The sequence below is a fragment of the Balaenoptera ricei genome, chromosome 16 (genome assembly GCF_028023285.1).
Source record: "Balaenoptera ricei isolate mBalRic1 chromosome 16, mBalRic1.hap2, whole genome shotgun sequence".
Classification (NCBI taxonomy): Eukaryota; Metazoa; Chordata; class Mammalia; order Artiodactyla; family Balaenopteridae; genus Balaenoptera; species Balaenoptera ricei.
This window is the reverse complement of record NC_082654.1, coordinates 1188454-1203844: the sequence shown is the minus strand read 5'-3', so window position 1 is coordinate 1203844 and position 15391 is coordinate 1188454. Positions and strand designations below refer to the sequence as shown.

The following is a 15391-nucleotide window of genomic DNA, read 5'->3' as shown; positions in this document are numbered from 1 at the left end:
TGATGCCCCAGCCCGGGGGGATGGGCGGCCTTGGCTGGGAATGGGGGCTCCGGGGCATTTTCAGAGAAGGTGGGGTGGGAAAGAGAGGGAGTGGGAGCAGGGCTGGAGGGTGGAAGATGTGGTCCAGAGGCGGCCCCACCGTAGGGGCCTGGGGGCAGGTCTGAGGAAGGGACCTGGTTTGGAGGGGAGGCGGGCTGGGGGCTGTCCAGAGGCAGGGCCTGGCCCCGAGCCACAGTGCAGGGCCAGCAATGGTCAGGGCGCTGCGGGCCAGAGGAGGGACGTGGTCCCAGGTCCCAGCACAGCCACGGTGCAGCGAGGTTCACTGACGCGGCCCCAGGGATGACCGTGCTGACGGCCGTCGGGGGTCTCAGGGCTCCCGCACAGAGAGACCCCGTCTGCAATTACCTTGGAAGATATTTGGCAATCCCCAGTTTCTTACAAACATCAGGCAAAGAGTTGCTGTTTCCCCAGCCATGGCACTGGCCCATCCCAGGGTGTGGTGACGATTTTCCTGGGTCTGGGAGGAAGGCACGTGGTTCCGGAAGGTCAGAGGTCCACCAGTGCTCAGGGAAGCGCTGGCCTGGGGGAGACGCGGCCTCCCCTTCCCCGTGCGCCACCCAGCGCTGGACGCCGAACCAGGGCATGTGTGACCGCTGGAGTGGCCATGCAGCAGCTAGTGCCAGACAGGGTTGCAGCCGAGTGAGGGCCAGCCCGGGGGCCCTACTGCAGCCCAGGCACGAGGCCGGAGCGCAGAGGCCGTGGGCAGCCTGACCGGGAAGCCAGGAGCGTGCAGGGAGGTCCGCGCCTCCGCGTGCACGTGTGGCCGGCGCCCCGTGCAAAGAGTGCTGCTTGTAGCAAACCTGGGGCCTGAATTCCCTGCACCCTGGGGGACGGGAGCCCCGCCTGTAGATGGGTCTCGCTGGCAGCCCGGCCCAGGGAGGAAGGGAGGGGACCTCAACAAGCGGCGGCCACTTTGCAGAGAACATGACAACTCCCAAGTGGCCAAAAGCAGGAGACTTCCCTGCAGATGGGTCTCGCTGGCAGCCCGGCCCAGGGAGGAAGGGAGGGGACCTCAACAAGCGGCGGCCACTTTGCAGAGAACATGACAACTCCCAAGTGGCCAAAAGCAGGAGACTTCCCTGCAGCACGTGGGTCAGTCTGGCTGGAGTTGGGGGCCTGGCCCCTGCCCGCTGGCCCCGGCTCTTCCGGCCCTTGTCCTGTGGCTCCAGCCAGTTTGCGGTCCTCTGGGTGCGGCTCACAGGGTCTGACGGGGAGGCTGTAGCCATCTGTAGCCATGTCAGAGAGGCCGGCAGGCAGCGGGCTGGCCCTGGTGAGGCGTGAGGCCGAGGGCCCCCGCAGGGCCAGGCGTGGGCAGGAGCGGGATGGCTGGGCTGGGCCAGCGGCGAAGGGCCGGGGAGCTGTGGAGAGTTAGGTCCCTGCTTTGACCCCGGGACCCTGGGTGCTGGCCGGAGGTGTGGCACCCCGTGAGGGCACAGAGCTCTCAAGGAGAAGCTTCCTGGAGGGTGGGGACGCGGTGGCCGGCAGGCAGGCCCAGACAGAGCCAGGGGGGCCCGGAGCCGGGCGGGCTGCAGGGCTGCAGGAAGGACTCGGGGCTCAGGGGTGCTTCTCGCCGGCGGGGCTCGCCTCCGCGTGCCCGGGGGGATTCAGGAGGTGACTGCAGGATTAGGGCCTCCCTGCTGAGGCCCAGGCCTGTTGTTTTTAGGGCCCCCTGGATCTTACAGAAGAGAAGTCTGGAGCCCCAGGAGGCTCTGGGGCCACCTCGTCAGCCGTGCCCGGCTGCACAGTGACCCTGGAGAGACTCGGTCCCGGGGTTGGGGCGGGGGGGCTCCTGACCAAACTTTCACCCTGTCAGAGTGGAAGGGAAGGAGGTGGTTCGCTCCGACTTCCTCCGTGAGCTCAGGTGCGTCCCCATCGTCCCAGCAGGCGGGGAGGGGGTGTGACTCTGGGCCCCAGGAGCAGCTTCGGGCACATTCATGCTGTGTTGTTGTGGAATTGGGGGATGTCTGTCGAGCATTCGCTAAAATACCAGCTCAGACGGTTATTAAATATTCTATAAAACCAAAGAAGTACAGGCAACACCAACTTCAGCTTTCTCATAAAAACCTCTGGTGTGTGATGCTACCTCCCCCCCCAGCTGTCTGGGCAGCTAGTTAGCGTGGTTAAACCCGTACAGAGACTGCTGTGAGGGGGCGTGGATCCTTTGCAGGTCAGGAGAACAGCCCAGCTTTCCCGCGGCCGCCCGCCGAGGCTTCCCTGGCCATCCCATTACCCGGGTTTGAATGTGCTCCCCGAGCTGGAAGCAGCCCCCTGAGTGAGGTGGGGGCCCCATGCGTCCGCCAGAGCGTGTCTCCCCTCGGCTGGGCGTGCCCGTGGTGCACACGCGCCTCCTTCACGGACGGGCCTCTGTGTCTAAAGCAGCAGGGCCGGGAGATGTAGGAATGTGCCCTTGGCTGAGACCCTTGGCATCTCGGGCACCACGAGGCGCTGAGTGCGAGGCCCCCTGGGATCTTAGAGGAGTTTCCATCTTCAGAAATCAAATCCCCCCCTCGGTGGGGTGGAAGCAGCCGCACACATTTCCTTGGTGGGCAGATCTCAGAGCTTCACCTCGGGGTGGACCGGCTAACTTGGCCACGTTACGTGGCACGTACAGTGACTTCCCTGGGAGGTTGGCTTCCTGGTCCAAACCATCTGCTTAAATAGCTGATTTAAGTGAGAGAGTGGAGACTTGTTTTCATGTTTCCTGATGAAGGAAAAATGATGTGTCTAAAGTGTCTGTATGACTGTAAATGTGAGACCAGAGAATATAGCTGCTTCTTAATATGACTTTATTTTCACCGGCCTCTTTGCTTCCACTAACTGAATGGGTTGCCTCTTTCCACTTTGCTGTGTGCTCCAGGCGATGGGAGTTTAGCAATTAAGGATTTCTTTTCTTCTGTTCAGTGCGACGCTTGCCTGTGAATTCTGTGATCTGGGCTAATTAGACATCTCTACTCTTTGTTCCAAGCTGACTTCGGCAGATGGCTGATTTATTAACTTACTCAAACCTTAAACAGCAAGCAAAGCAGCAGGATATCCTACCCTGCTCTGCTGTTTGAAATATGTCTTAAACCGCGTCTTCTTGTCAATCTGGTGCCATTTGTAATGACGCCCCCAGCCCCCGAGCCTGTCTGTCTAAAGAATGGGCCGCACGGGCCCGTTCCGCCTGGCCCTCCCCCCAGGGCAGTGGGCTGCGCTTTGGTCAGGGCCGCCCCTGTGGCAGCCGGGAGGGGCCAGAGGCCAGGCGCAGCTGTGTCTGGAAGGGCTGGCGGCTATCAGGAGGTTGACACTTTAGGGAGAGGGGGCCGGGCTGCAGACCCCTCACAGCCACCAGGCGCCGTGGGCACCCTGTCCTCCCGTCCGGAGCCTGCTTGTCCAGGGACCCCCCGCCCCAAGCCTCAGCTCAGAGGAAGCTGAATTTAAAATGTGGCTTTGCCTGCGAGCAGTCGGGCAGCGCCCCTGCTTTCCACCCGCACCTTGGAGCCAGGGGAGGACACGCGTGTTGGGCCTACACACCGTCCAGCCTTCCCAAGCCAGGCGCCCGCAGAGCAGCGGGAAAGAGGCCGAAAGGGCTTTCGGGCCCCCGGCTCCTACTTCTCTGTGTTCACAGCCCGCCTGTTTTAACACAAACCTTGCTCATCCTACTGACGGGGTACAGGAAACTCGGGGCGCCCCTATTCTGCCTGACGTGCAGCAGAAGGCGGAGGGTAGAGGTGGCCTCTCCGGACCCTGCCGGGCAAGGGGTCCCCGCAGGCCAGCCTGGGAGAGGGGAGTCCCGCCAGGACCCCGGGGAGGCTGCGGAGGGGTGTGTGGTGGAGGCGTCCAGGGAGGCGTCCTGGGCTCCCCCAGCCTGGTCCGAGCTGGGGAGTCACGTGAGGCCTGGGCGGCGGGGCACGGCTCTCGGTCCAGGGCCACTTGCTTTGCTTCGGGTCTCAGAGCCCGAGATGCCGGCAGGGCTGCTGCTGCGGGGGCCCCTCCTGACGCTGGTACGAGAGTCACTCCGCCTGTTTCTATGGTAACTGCAGATCTGTACCCTGCCTTCGTGTGTGATTGTGTTCTGTTCTCCTTGTAGATGGAGGAGATAAAATTTAAAGACAGAGCAGTCTTCGTGCTGGAGAGAGAGTTAGGGGTTCAAGCCGGGCATGCTCAGAGACTGCAGCTCCAAAAAGAGGCTCTAGATGAGCAGCTGTCCCAGGTCAAAGAGACCGATCGGCACCTGGGCAGCCCCAGACGGGAACTTCCTCACGCAAGCGGTGCAGGAGACGCCTCAGACCACTCGGGAAGCCCTGTAAGCACCGCCCATGCTTGGCCCGGCGACCCAGAGTCACAGACGGCGCTGCCCGTGGCTCATGGCCCCGCGGGCAGCTCCCTGGGGAGTCCAGAGCCCAAGCCCTCCTGCCCTGGCGACACCGACCGTGTCTGCAGCCCGCAAGCCAGAGGGACCCTCAGCTTCTCTGGCTTGGCTGAGAGGGCCCAGAGACTTCCGTCTCTTCCCTTCCTTGTGACGTAGCACAGCACAAGCCCTCCTCTGTCCCCTCCCATGGGCCCTGCCCGAAGCGTCAGGCTTCTAGCTGCACCCACCTCAGCTGCCGGGCCCCAGGCTGCGCAGGGTCCCTGCCCTCGCTGGTGGGAGTTGCCGCTGGGCTGCTCCATCGCCGCACGCACGTGGGCTTTGCCTCGCGGCCCAGGGCGGCCCCCTGCTCGCCCGCCTCTGGCTTTGACCCTCCCGCAGTGGTTTCTGCCGCTCACGTCACCAGTCGCCCACCCACCGCTTTCCGCATGCCCGTGCCGCTTTCCGCTCCTCAGGCTGCATGACAGCGCAGGGGCTGTGACACCATCCACTTCCTCACGGCCGCTCCTGATTCAGAGCCGTCTGAGGGGTTCCGGGAATCCGGGAGGGAGTCTAAATTCCACGGACCCTCGACGCGGTCCTTCCAGGTCTGCCCCCTCGCCTCTCCTGCACCTGCTGAATGAGGAACCGTTCCTCGGTCCTTCCTGGACACGTGTCTGTTTGCTTTGAGGACAGAACCGCATTTGAGCCGAGCCAACCCTAGGACAGTGACATTTCAAGAATAGAGCATGACATTTTATAATCTTATTATAAATGGCTTAACTGGACCAAAGCCAGCTCCTGCTCTGGCATTCGATAGATTCCGTGAACTCCAGAGAAATTCGGAAGCCAGATCAAAAGGTTTTCTTTGATTTTTCAATCAAGCTCTAGCGGTTCCCGAAGTGACCTTTTAGAAACTAAATTTGAGGGACCGCTTTTCTCGGGAAACCCACTTTTGAAAGTCTAAGTTGAACACCTTTTCCTGGGCTCACGTCATAACACGAGGAAAATTACGCCCCGACTGCAGTGCGGGGCCGGCCCCCCTCCTGAGAGCTGCAGCCGGCAGTGGCCACAGGAGGCACAGTGCTGCTTTCCGGGGTTTTCTCGGCGTCGCGCAAACCTGCGGCACCTGCATCGGCACGCCCTCGCCCCCGTATCTGCATGCCCTCGCCCCCCACCTCTGGATACTTCTGGACATTTCTGCCCCTTCATCCTGTCCCCAGCGTACAGCTTGCAGTGCCCACGGCGCTCGAAGCAGCAGTTGCCGGCCCCCAGGAGGGTCCACACCCACCCCCAGCTGTTCGGAATCACGGGCGATCATGACGCAGAAGTGCCTTGGTTTCCGTGGTGTGTTGAGATTTGCAGTGGTTTTTGTGTCTGTGTCTAGGAACAGTTATTGGCAGTTGATTTTTGTTTTAGGAACAGCAGTTGGATGAAAAGGATGCTCGGCGTTTCCAACTTAAGATTGCGGAGCTGAGCGCGATCATCCGGAAACTCGAGGACCGCAATGCCCTGCTGTCGGAGGAGAGGAACGAGCTGGTGCGTGGCAGCGGGGCCTCTGGATTCTGTGGGCTTCTGGTTGCTGTGCAGGGGGAGCTGGGGCATCCTCTTGCAAACTTCCCCGTGGAAAGGAGGAATGAGGGGGACAGGGGTGGGCCTCGCGTCCAGTCTCCTTGGCTGTTTCCAATAAAACTTTATTAACAAAATCAGGTGGGGGGCCAGATGCGGGCCTCAGGAGCTGGCTGGCTGACCCCTGCCCTGCGTCACCGAGGCACAAGTACCCTCAGTTCTGCGTGTGATCGGCAACATGTGAGGCCCTCGGCCTTCAGCGGCGCCCTCGCCATTGGTCCTTATGGGCACAGAGATTCCCCGGTGACCTGTGCTGCCGGGGTGGGAGCTCCCCCAGGGGCCCCGAAGGGTCGCGAGCCGGCCTGTTTCCCACAGCTCCTATGGGCTGAATAGAGCGCGGGCCCTAGGCTGCTGCCCTCTGTGGAACCTGAGGCTTATTCCGCTCACTTTACCGCCTCTGTTTGGAGACTGCTGGTTCTCTGCACGCTTTTCAAAATCACTCTGTGTAATTCATTTTGTCTTTCAGTTAAAACGTTTAAGGGAAGCTGAAAGTCAGTACAAGCCATTGCTGGATAGAAACAAACGCCTTACTCGGAAAAACGAAGATCTGTCCCACAGTTTACGTCGGATGGAAAACAAGTTAAAATTTATCACCCAGGAGAACATAGAGATGGTAAGGGGCCTCGCTCTCGGGTAAGCAGCCTCTCCTATGCGAGGCTTGGTAGCAAGATCGAGCCTTTGGTCTCACGGGCGTCTCTGGGGCCAGGAGCTCGCCGGCAAGGAGGCCGTCCACCCACGGCCCAGGGGCGGCTGGTGACAGGGCTGCTGGGACGCAGCAGGCGCCCTTCACCAGTCGGGCCCCTCAGCCCACATGTCGCGTCGTGTGGTCTGGTTGGTTTTTCAGAGACAGAGAGCTGGCATCCTAAGGAGACCCAGTTCCTTAAACGACCTGGACCAGAGCCAGGACGAAAGAGACGTTGACTTCCTGAAGCTGCAGATCCTGGAACAACAGCACCTCATAGATGAGCTCTCCAAGGTGACCGCTGGGCGTCACCCTGCCCACCCGCCCGCCGCGCCCCTGTCCCCTCCCATCCCCGCTCCGCTGCCCACAGGGCGCCCTGCGCCCGGGCTGGGCGGGGCCTGCCGGAGACGGGGGACACCCTCCCCCAGGGTCGGCTCCAGGCGGCCCCCCCCGAAGCCCGCTGCTGCCCCCCGCTCAGGACCGCGACCTCAAGAGCAGCAGCAGGGCCTGTGTGGGTGGCCCCGGGGCTCTCACAGCGCTGCGGGTGGGATCCACAGTCAGGGCGCCGCAGGGCCGCGCTCCCGCAGTCGGTGCTGGGGAGGACAGGTCTTTGGCTGCCGGCCGCATCCCTCTGGCCTCAGCTGTCTTCCTGGGGCCTCTCCCCTCTTCTCTGGACACCCACCCACCCTAATCCAGGATGGTCTCCTCTCAAGGTCCATGACGTAATCACACTGCAAAGACCCTGTTTCCAAATAAGGCCACAGTCCCAGGCCTGGGGCTTGGGGTGTGGGGATATGTCTCCAGGGGGCCCCACCCTCCATCTACGTAGCCCTCTCCCTGCGGCCCTCAGCTCCTGCACAGCTTTTCCAGTAGTCCTTCCACGGACCCTCCTGCAGTTACCCTCATCAGGGCATCTTTTGCGTCTTTTTGGGACCCTGACTGACTCCACGGTCAGATCAGTTCAGAACAAGCTGCTTTGGTCATTCTGTGCCCTGGGCGGGGGCAGGGGACAGGGAAGCAGAGGGGACAGTGGCGCTCTCTGTCCTGTCGCGGGCATGGCGCAGGGCCAGGGAGCGCTGGTCTGTCTTGTCTCCATGACTGAAATCACCTCCGAAGTAACTGAGATGGGTCGGGGCATCTTCCCACCCCGTGGGCAAGATGGGGTCTCACCACCCAGCCTTCCCTGACAGGGCCTGATGTCAGAGCTCTCGTCCCTTCAGTGACCAGTGAGCGTCCGTCCCCACAATAAGAATGCACGAGGGGAAGAGGACAGACACAGCATCCTGACCAGTTGCAGATGCGCACTCACCCTGAGCCTCTGCAGGCTGCCGGGTGCCCTTGGGGGCATCAGCTTAGGGAGGGAGGAAGGACCAGGGCCAAGTAAGAGCCTCCCTCTCAGGGCAGGGGGTGGGCGAGAGCAATGGGATTCTGCGTCAGGAAGCAGAGGCTGGGGGCCTGCAGGGCTCGGGGGCTCCCACGGGGCAAGGTCTGTGCTCCCAACTCTCCACGTGCCTTCTCTCTTCCAGACTCTGGAGACTGCCGGCTACGTGAAGAGCATGTTAGTAAGTACCAGCCAGCATCCTCTCCTGCATCTCCTCCCACGTCCCAGGGCCTTTGTCCCCAAAGCCCTCCTGCGCCAGTGGCTCCTCCCCATCCAGAACGGAGCATCCACCCCCGCCCTGGGTGGGTTTTATGATCACAGGGCTGCTGGCCCAGAGGCTTTGCCGTGGTGACTGAGAACGCCCACCCGGTAGGGTCACGCAAGGAAACGGCCAACACCCCGGTTGGCTTTTGGCAACGCCTGATTCAGAGCTGGCTCCCCCTCCCGCCCTGGGACACTCACCCGCACCATGGGTTTCTCCAGCCCCTCATGGACCCCGGTCTGGGCCTGGCTGGCTTCCTCGTGGCCCCATAAATGCAGCCTAGCTCCCTGGAGAGAACAGGGTCACTGGTCTCACGTGTTTGCGAGGTCTGTCTCCACCGTGTGAATGCCACCCTGTGGACATCTGCCCTGGGAGAGCGGAGAAGGGCTGGGCCCTCCGTCCTTCTCGAATTTCCATTCATGTGTGTGCCGCTCTAACCCCTGCCCCGCAGGGCCCCAACCCCAGACAGCGGAGGAAGCTCCAGACGTGAGCTCAGAGACACCCAAACCTGCCGTTCCTATTCCAGCCCGAGCTGGAAAGATGGTCCATCCAAACCCTCAGGGCAAACTGCCCTGGGCAGGCCTCACTGCAATGTCTTTGCGGTAATGCAGGCAATGGACCAGTCTCAAGGTCACCGTCGGTCCATTCAAATGACGACTCGGAAATACTAACCTGTGTATTTAAAACTGACAGCTGTTCAACTACTCAAAAAATCTCAATTGGTTTTTTGCAGGAGCGCGATAAGCTTTTAAGATATCGGAAACAAAGAAAGAAGATGGCAAAACTCCCCAAGGTAAACGAGAACATGAAACGTGTATTTTAAAAAGCCACTTAACAGGAATGAACCTCTTCCTTTAGATGTGAAAAGAAAATGGTTTTCTTATTTCTAAAAATTGTTCTTATGAAATAACCAAAACAGGACCCAAAGTAAGTATTCTCTTTATATTTTAAATTAAAAAACCCAACCTTGTTTCCTTTAAATTTCCAAGAGGAGATGTGAATTCACCACAGTAATGAGGAGGAGGAGAAGGTAGCTGCAACTCGCTCCCCGCCTCGGGCCAGGACGCGGGCGGCAGCGCCGGGGTCTCTCCCGGGCAGACCTGCGCCCCTGCGCCCCTGCGCCCCTAGGGAATTTGAAGGCCTGGGATAGTTTCTTTGCTGCACAATCCTTTTTGATAAACCTGTGATTTTTATTAAAGGAGATTTGGGAGACATTCCCAAAGGACCTAACTTGTATCCTGCTTTTTACAAAATGTGTGGGGTTTTTTTGGTTTGGTTTTGGAACAACCAACGGTGATCCCCATACAGGCTGTTAGAGATTCCTTAGGCACAAATATGGGCTTGTCTGGCCCCCAGAAAGGCCGCTAGGAGGGCCATCTCCCACTCTGCTGTCCGCCAGCCCAGATGGTGGCCCCCTTGGCCCGAGGTTGGGCGGCCCGAGCAGTGCGGGGTGTGGGCGGTCCAGGGTGGAGGCCGGAGTGCGCTTGGGGGCGGCCGGGCAGCTGGTCTGGGTTTGGATTAACACCGTCCCTTTTGGTCACAAGCCGGTTGTCGTGGAGACCTTCTTTGGATACGACGAAGAGGCTTCCCTGGAATCTGACGGTTCTTCCATCTCTTATCAAACGGACAGGACAGACCAGACCCCGTGCACCCCAGACGACGACCTGGAGGAGGTACCCTCCCGCGGCGGCTTCTGGATGGGCCCAGCGGGCAGCACAGAGGCAGGCGGGGTCGGGGTCAGGAGGCCTGCTCCCCGGAGGGGGCCCTCACCGGCTGTAACCCTCAGTAACCCACGATTTTGTACAGTGGGAAACACCTCCCACTGCTGGCTTCCTGGCTGTCCCCGCCCCCCTTCCTTCGCACGCACGCCCCGTCTGCTTCACCCACGTCATTCCGCCACGGCCCCCTCTGCAGAGCGGTGCAGGGAGCTCCTGCCCTCTCAGGGTGACGGGGGTGGGGGCTCTGGGCCACCCAGCAGGGGTCAGCACCAACGCCACGGAGGCAGCCGACTGGTGCATCAGGGTGGAGAGGTGATGAGGACAAGCTCTGTCTCTGAATAAACACAGCTGAGGTGTCCCACCCTCCTCGCGCCCCCTTCCAGGAAAACACTGGCCCAGCCCTGCGGGTGCGGGATGAGGAGGGGCCAGTGGTCCGTGGCCCTGACCAGGCACAGCAGGCACTGAGGCCGTGGATCGCACCTCCCCTGGCAGATCCTGGCGGATGGCCCCACGACCATGAACCCGCTTAGAGATCCAGGACAGGGTAGCACAGCTGCCGCCAGTGAGGACGGGCCTGGGGGAGCTTGGGCCCATTAGGGTTCCCGTCCGGTCACTCCTGGACATGGCTTGTTCTCCTCTGAAGGCCAGCAGCCCCCTGCCTTCTCCCTGGGGCAGCAAGTGACATCCCAGCCAGGGGGAGGCAGCAGGGGTGACTGTGCAGGAAGGGAGCCTGGAAGGTGAGACCTCGGCTTTAAGCCTTTCACAAGGCCCAGGTCCCTTCCCGACACAGTCCGGCAGAGCGGAGCCTCGGGGGAGCCTGGTCAGGAATGCAGGGTCCCCGGGTCAGGACAGCCTGGCTGGCAGGTGGGCCCCCGCCGAGCCCTGACCTCGGAGCAGCCAGCTCGGCCTTTCATCCCAGGGCTCAGGGCGTGCCTCTCGGGTCCCCGGTAGAGGCCCGGCTAACGCTGTGTCTCCGTGCGCCCCTCCAGGGCATGGCCAAGGAGGAGACGGAGCTGCGGTTCCGGCAGCTGACTATGGAGTACCAGGCCCTGCAGCGGGCCTATGCGCTGCTGCAGGAGCAGGTCGGAGGGACGCTGGACGCAGAGCGAGAAGTTAAGGTCTAACTGACGTCCACGCCACCACGTTCCGGCTCCCACTGGGCTCCCCCGCTTGACCCCCGGCCTTGGCAGGGACCCTCGCACCTTCCAGACCCGGCCCTTCTCTCCTGCGGTCACGGTCGGGCCTGGTGATGCTCACCCAGGAGACCGACACGCGGTTGTTTGGGAAGCAGCTCTGGCGGTCGCTCAGCGGCGGGTGGGCCCGGGCCAGGGCGGGCTACCCCGCCCTCCCGAGTGGAGTGGAGGCACCCTCACACCCTGTGTCCCGATGGCCCAAACGCTGTCATCCGTTTGCCCTGGAAGCTGTTCCCCGGGCAGCCGGGCACGCATCACGATAAAGTGCCCTGCGGCCTGGACCCTGTGAGAGCAGATTAACTCGAGGGAAGGGGGCTCAGACCCCCTAGAAGCCAGCTGGTGCTGGGTGGTGGGCTTTCACGCAGCAGGGCGCCAGGGGCTGGTCTTCTAGAGGAGGTCGGGCTCTGGGGAAGAAAGTGAAAGCGAAGTGCGGAAAAGGAGGTGAGCCCAGGGCGGGCAGAGGCGCGGGGAGGGGAGGGAAGGTGCCCGGGGGCCGTGCCTGGCACATCGCTCAGCAGCCCCTCTGCGTGTGTCCTGGTCATTTTCGTCCAACGACTAAAGCAGACCCTTCCAGCCCGCACCCAGCAGCGCAGTCCTCTTTCATCCCGTAAACGAGGATTCTCCCTGATAATGCCTCCAAATGAATCTATAGATCATCCCCCGTAATCTCAGCGAGGTCGCGTGCTTCCGCTAGGCCTCCAAGTTTCCCCTTTACTCCAGAGCGGTCCTTGCCAAGGGGCTACTCTCCACTGGCTGAACCAAAAGGCAGACAGTCCCCTTAAAGTCCCGTCCAAGTGGGCGCGTCTGGCTTTTAGAGAAAATTTGATGTATGTCTCCTCCCATCCTACAGACCCGTGAGCAGCTACAGGCGGACGTGCAGAGGGCGCAGACGCGGATCGAAGACCTGGAGAAGGCGCTGGCGGAGCAGGGGCAGGTGAGCACAGGGGCCTGGGTCCCCGGGAAGCTGGGGTGGTGGCCTGGTCCCCGGGCTGCAGTGCCCCCCCGATGAGGGTGGCGGTCTGTCTGTGGGTGTGTACGTCGGCGAGAACTATTCATCTGCACACTGAAGACTGGCACCCCAGCTCCCTTTACTGTGTATGCATCACAGCTCAGTAAAAGATTTAAAAGCGGAAAGAATGCATATATAAAGGAATTCCACGGCAAGCCCCAAACAAGGCAGGAACCGTCCGTACACGCCTCTCTGGGCTTGATCAGAGATCCTGTCCGTCTCTTAGCTCAAGGCCTGGATTTCAGGTCCCAGGGGTTTGTTGGTCACTCCCCTCAGCCCCCTCACCTCTGGGCTCTTCAAACCCCGGGGGGAGGGCATCCATCCCACGGGGCCTGAGCCTCCCCCTGACCTGCTGGATGGTGCAGCTCCAGGTGGACCTCCAGGGCTGGCTGGAGGACGTCCAGTGGGGTTGGGAGGGTCTGGGTGGGAGAGGACCAAGCGCTGTGCAGACCCACGGAGGGCCTGATGTGTTAACTACTGGGGAGACGGCTAGACAGACGGACAGGGCAAGGACGTGAGCCACTGCCTGGCCACATTGCCACATCCTCACCTGAGCGCATGAGGCCCCGAATCCAGTGCTGAGGCACCTGAATCACACAGGACTGGCCCACATCCCCACTCCTCGGCCCCTGAGCCCCCGGGCTGCGCTCGGCCTGAGGGAGCTGCACTCTGGAGCTGCGCACACAGCTCCAGGACCCAGACCCGGAGGCGTCATTCCTGGGCCCCGTCTGATGTGGCCGCCGAGCTGCTTGCGCCAGAGAAGAACAGTAGCCGAGGGGCTGGGAAGCGAGAAGGAGGAGGAGGTGGAGGAAGCCGGTCCTTTCGTTGCAGAAACGAGTCCTTCAAACTTGAAAAGAACTTCACAGAGGACTCTGCTGAGAAGAAATTTGGGGCCGAGTTCAGTGTCTGGACACCTCACTTTGTGACCAAATGCTGGTGGTGGAGGTTCCTCCAGGGCATGGAGCTGGAACTGGGGGTCGAGGACACCGGGCCTCCCCCAAGGCCTGACACAGGGCAGCCCAGCGGGCGTCCACACGGGTCCCACCAGAGCTCAGAGCCTGCCTTGGGCCCCGTGTCCCCAGGTGTGAAGTGGGAGGGACCCCCCCACCCTGGCACCTGCCCTCTCCCCACCGGCCCGAGCCCCCTGGCTCCCGCTGGCTGTGTGTCTGGATCCCCCAGACCTGTGACGTCCACGTGGGCGCCTGGCCTGGGCTAGCACGAGCCTGGGTGCCGTCCACTTCTATCCGGGACCCTCCAAGGAAACGGGTGAAACCCTGGGTTTCCATCAGCTGTGGGGCAGAAGCTACCACTCCCTGGTTACTTCGGCAGCTGGGTGTTGAGTCTTTTTGTCACATCCCCTGTCTGCTGAATCGTGATTTCAATCATGGTTCCACCCTGCGGTGTATTTATTTCTCCACTTCGATTCCCTTTCCAAGGACACGAAGTGGATTGAAGAGAAGCAAGCGCTGTATCGGAGAAATCAAGAGCTCATAGAAAAGGTACACGCCTGCCAGGCCGCGTCTGAGCGTCTGGCTGCCTCCCGAAGAAAGCAGGGATTCCCTTGCGCTCAGGGGTTTGCGGGGTCCCCGCGGTGCTGGGCGGTGGGGAGAGGTTCCCCAGCGGAGTCCCAGCCGGGCCTTCTGTGCTTCTCACTCCCGTGGGGCTGCCCCCCGACCCACCCCCGCCGTCTCCTGGGACAGGCGGCCTGGAAGGAGGCACCTGGGGTCCCGCCAGCCCCGTGTCTATAGCGGCTTCTCGGTTCTTGTTTTCTCGCCTGATGGGTTCTGTGGTTGGTGACGGTTAGACAACCTCTGTGGGCAGTTCATGGCCGTCCCCAGAGGAGTGGGCCCAGGATGGCTGGAGCCAGTCACGTGGAACGAGGAGGGGGGGGCAGTGGCTGCATGTCCAGAGGCAGGAGGGCCAGTGGGGCCTCACAGCTCGCTCTGGCGGTCCCCTCATCACCCTGTCTTGGTAAGGGTGCTCTTGGTGACCTGTCCCCACCAGCAGCTGGCCTTGTCCACAGGCAGAGGGCGGTGGGGGGCAGCACCTTCTACGGCAGGCACAGCCCTTCTAGAAAAGGGCCAGGCCGGCCACAGCTCGCGTGCCTGAGGGCGCCGATCCAGGCCCACGGGCAGAGGCCGGTCCTGCGCCACCCGAAGCCGTCAGGCCCAGACGGGGCAGTGCTTTGGGTGCCATTCATACCTTAAATGCTGAGCGACACCTACCTGCTGGTCGTGGACCCTCTGCACGCGTCTTAAGTCAGCACAGCTGTTTCCGTGGTGCTCTCATGCTCACATAAACACTCTGTGCACGTAAGTGCTTGTGTGTACACAGAACGGCCGCATACTTAAATGCGCACGCACACATGTAAATGCTTGTGTGTACACAGAACGGCCGCATACTTAAATGCGCACGCACACATGTAAATGCTTGTGCGCACATATCAATGTTCACGTGCGCACGTAGTAGCTTGTGTGCACTCAGACACACATGTGCACCCTTAAACACTCGTGTGCACATCCACACCTGCATATACACTTGAACACAAGCACACTCAAATGTTCACGAGCACACACACACTTAAACACTCATGGGCGCTTAATTGTCACCCGTACACGTAACACCCACATGCACACATAAACCCTCATTTGCACACTTGAACACTCATATGTGCACTTAAAACCTGTGCGTTTGTCTGGCACGGTGCCCATGGGGTCACACTCCTGGCCCGTGGGTGCCTCCCAGCCGTCCCAGCCGTGCAGAGTGACACACAGTGCAGTGGGAAGACCCAGCCCCCGAGGGCGCCGGCTAGCTCAGAGGGCGCTGGTGCTCCTGGATCCATCTGGACCCACTCGAGCCGCAGAGCAGGCCCCTCGGCCCCCAGGTTCAACTCGGGGGGACGGACCGAGTTGACGGTGCCCATGGTGGACAGGAGACCACTGAGGACGTGTGCCACGGGCTGCACTGAGCTTACCCCTTGGGAGGCGCGGGCCTCACCCACGTCAGTTCCGGACGGTGGCCAGGAAGCCACGGCACACCCGCCATCGGACAGCAGTGCTCCTGAGGCCCTGGGCCAGCCTGGGCGCCAGGGGCGCTGTCCTGGCCGTGGTGAGGCGCGGGCAGCTTGGCG

General features: G+C 61.5%; 1 protein-coding gene across 19 annotated transcripts in view; it reads left to right on the top strand.

The window, feature by feature from the left end:
* JAKMIP3 (Janus kinase and microtubule interacting protein 3) overlaps positions 1-15391 on the top strand; it is a 43913-nt gene that overhangs the window by 16489 nt on the left and 12033 nt on the right. For 3 of the 19 annotated variants that reach the window (XM_059899134.1, XM_059899141.1, XM_059899137.1), the window contains exons 3-12: positions 4130-4345; positions 5813-5926; positions 6483-6629; positions 6861-6992; positions 8225-8260; positions 9075-9134; positions 9886-10014; positions 11049-11177; positions 12103-12186; positions 13698-13760. In XM_059899134.1, the coding sequence (XP_059755117.1) occupies positions 4130-4345; positions 5813-5926; positions 6483-6629; positions 6861-6992; positions 8225-8260; positions 9075-9134; positions 9886-10014; positions 11049-11177; positions 12103-12186; positions 13698-13760 (1110 nt within the window). Of the gene's footprint in view, positions 1-4129; positions 4346-5806; positions 5927-6482; positions 6650-6860; positions 6993-8224; positions 8261-9074; positions 9135-9885; positions 10015-11048; positions 11178-12102; positions 12187-13697; positions 13761-15391 lie in introns of all 19 variants that reach the window. The other 16 variants (XM_059899133.1, XM_059899152.1, XM_059899136.1 and 13 more) reach the window with 10 other exon arrangements.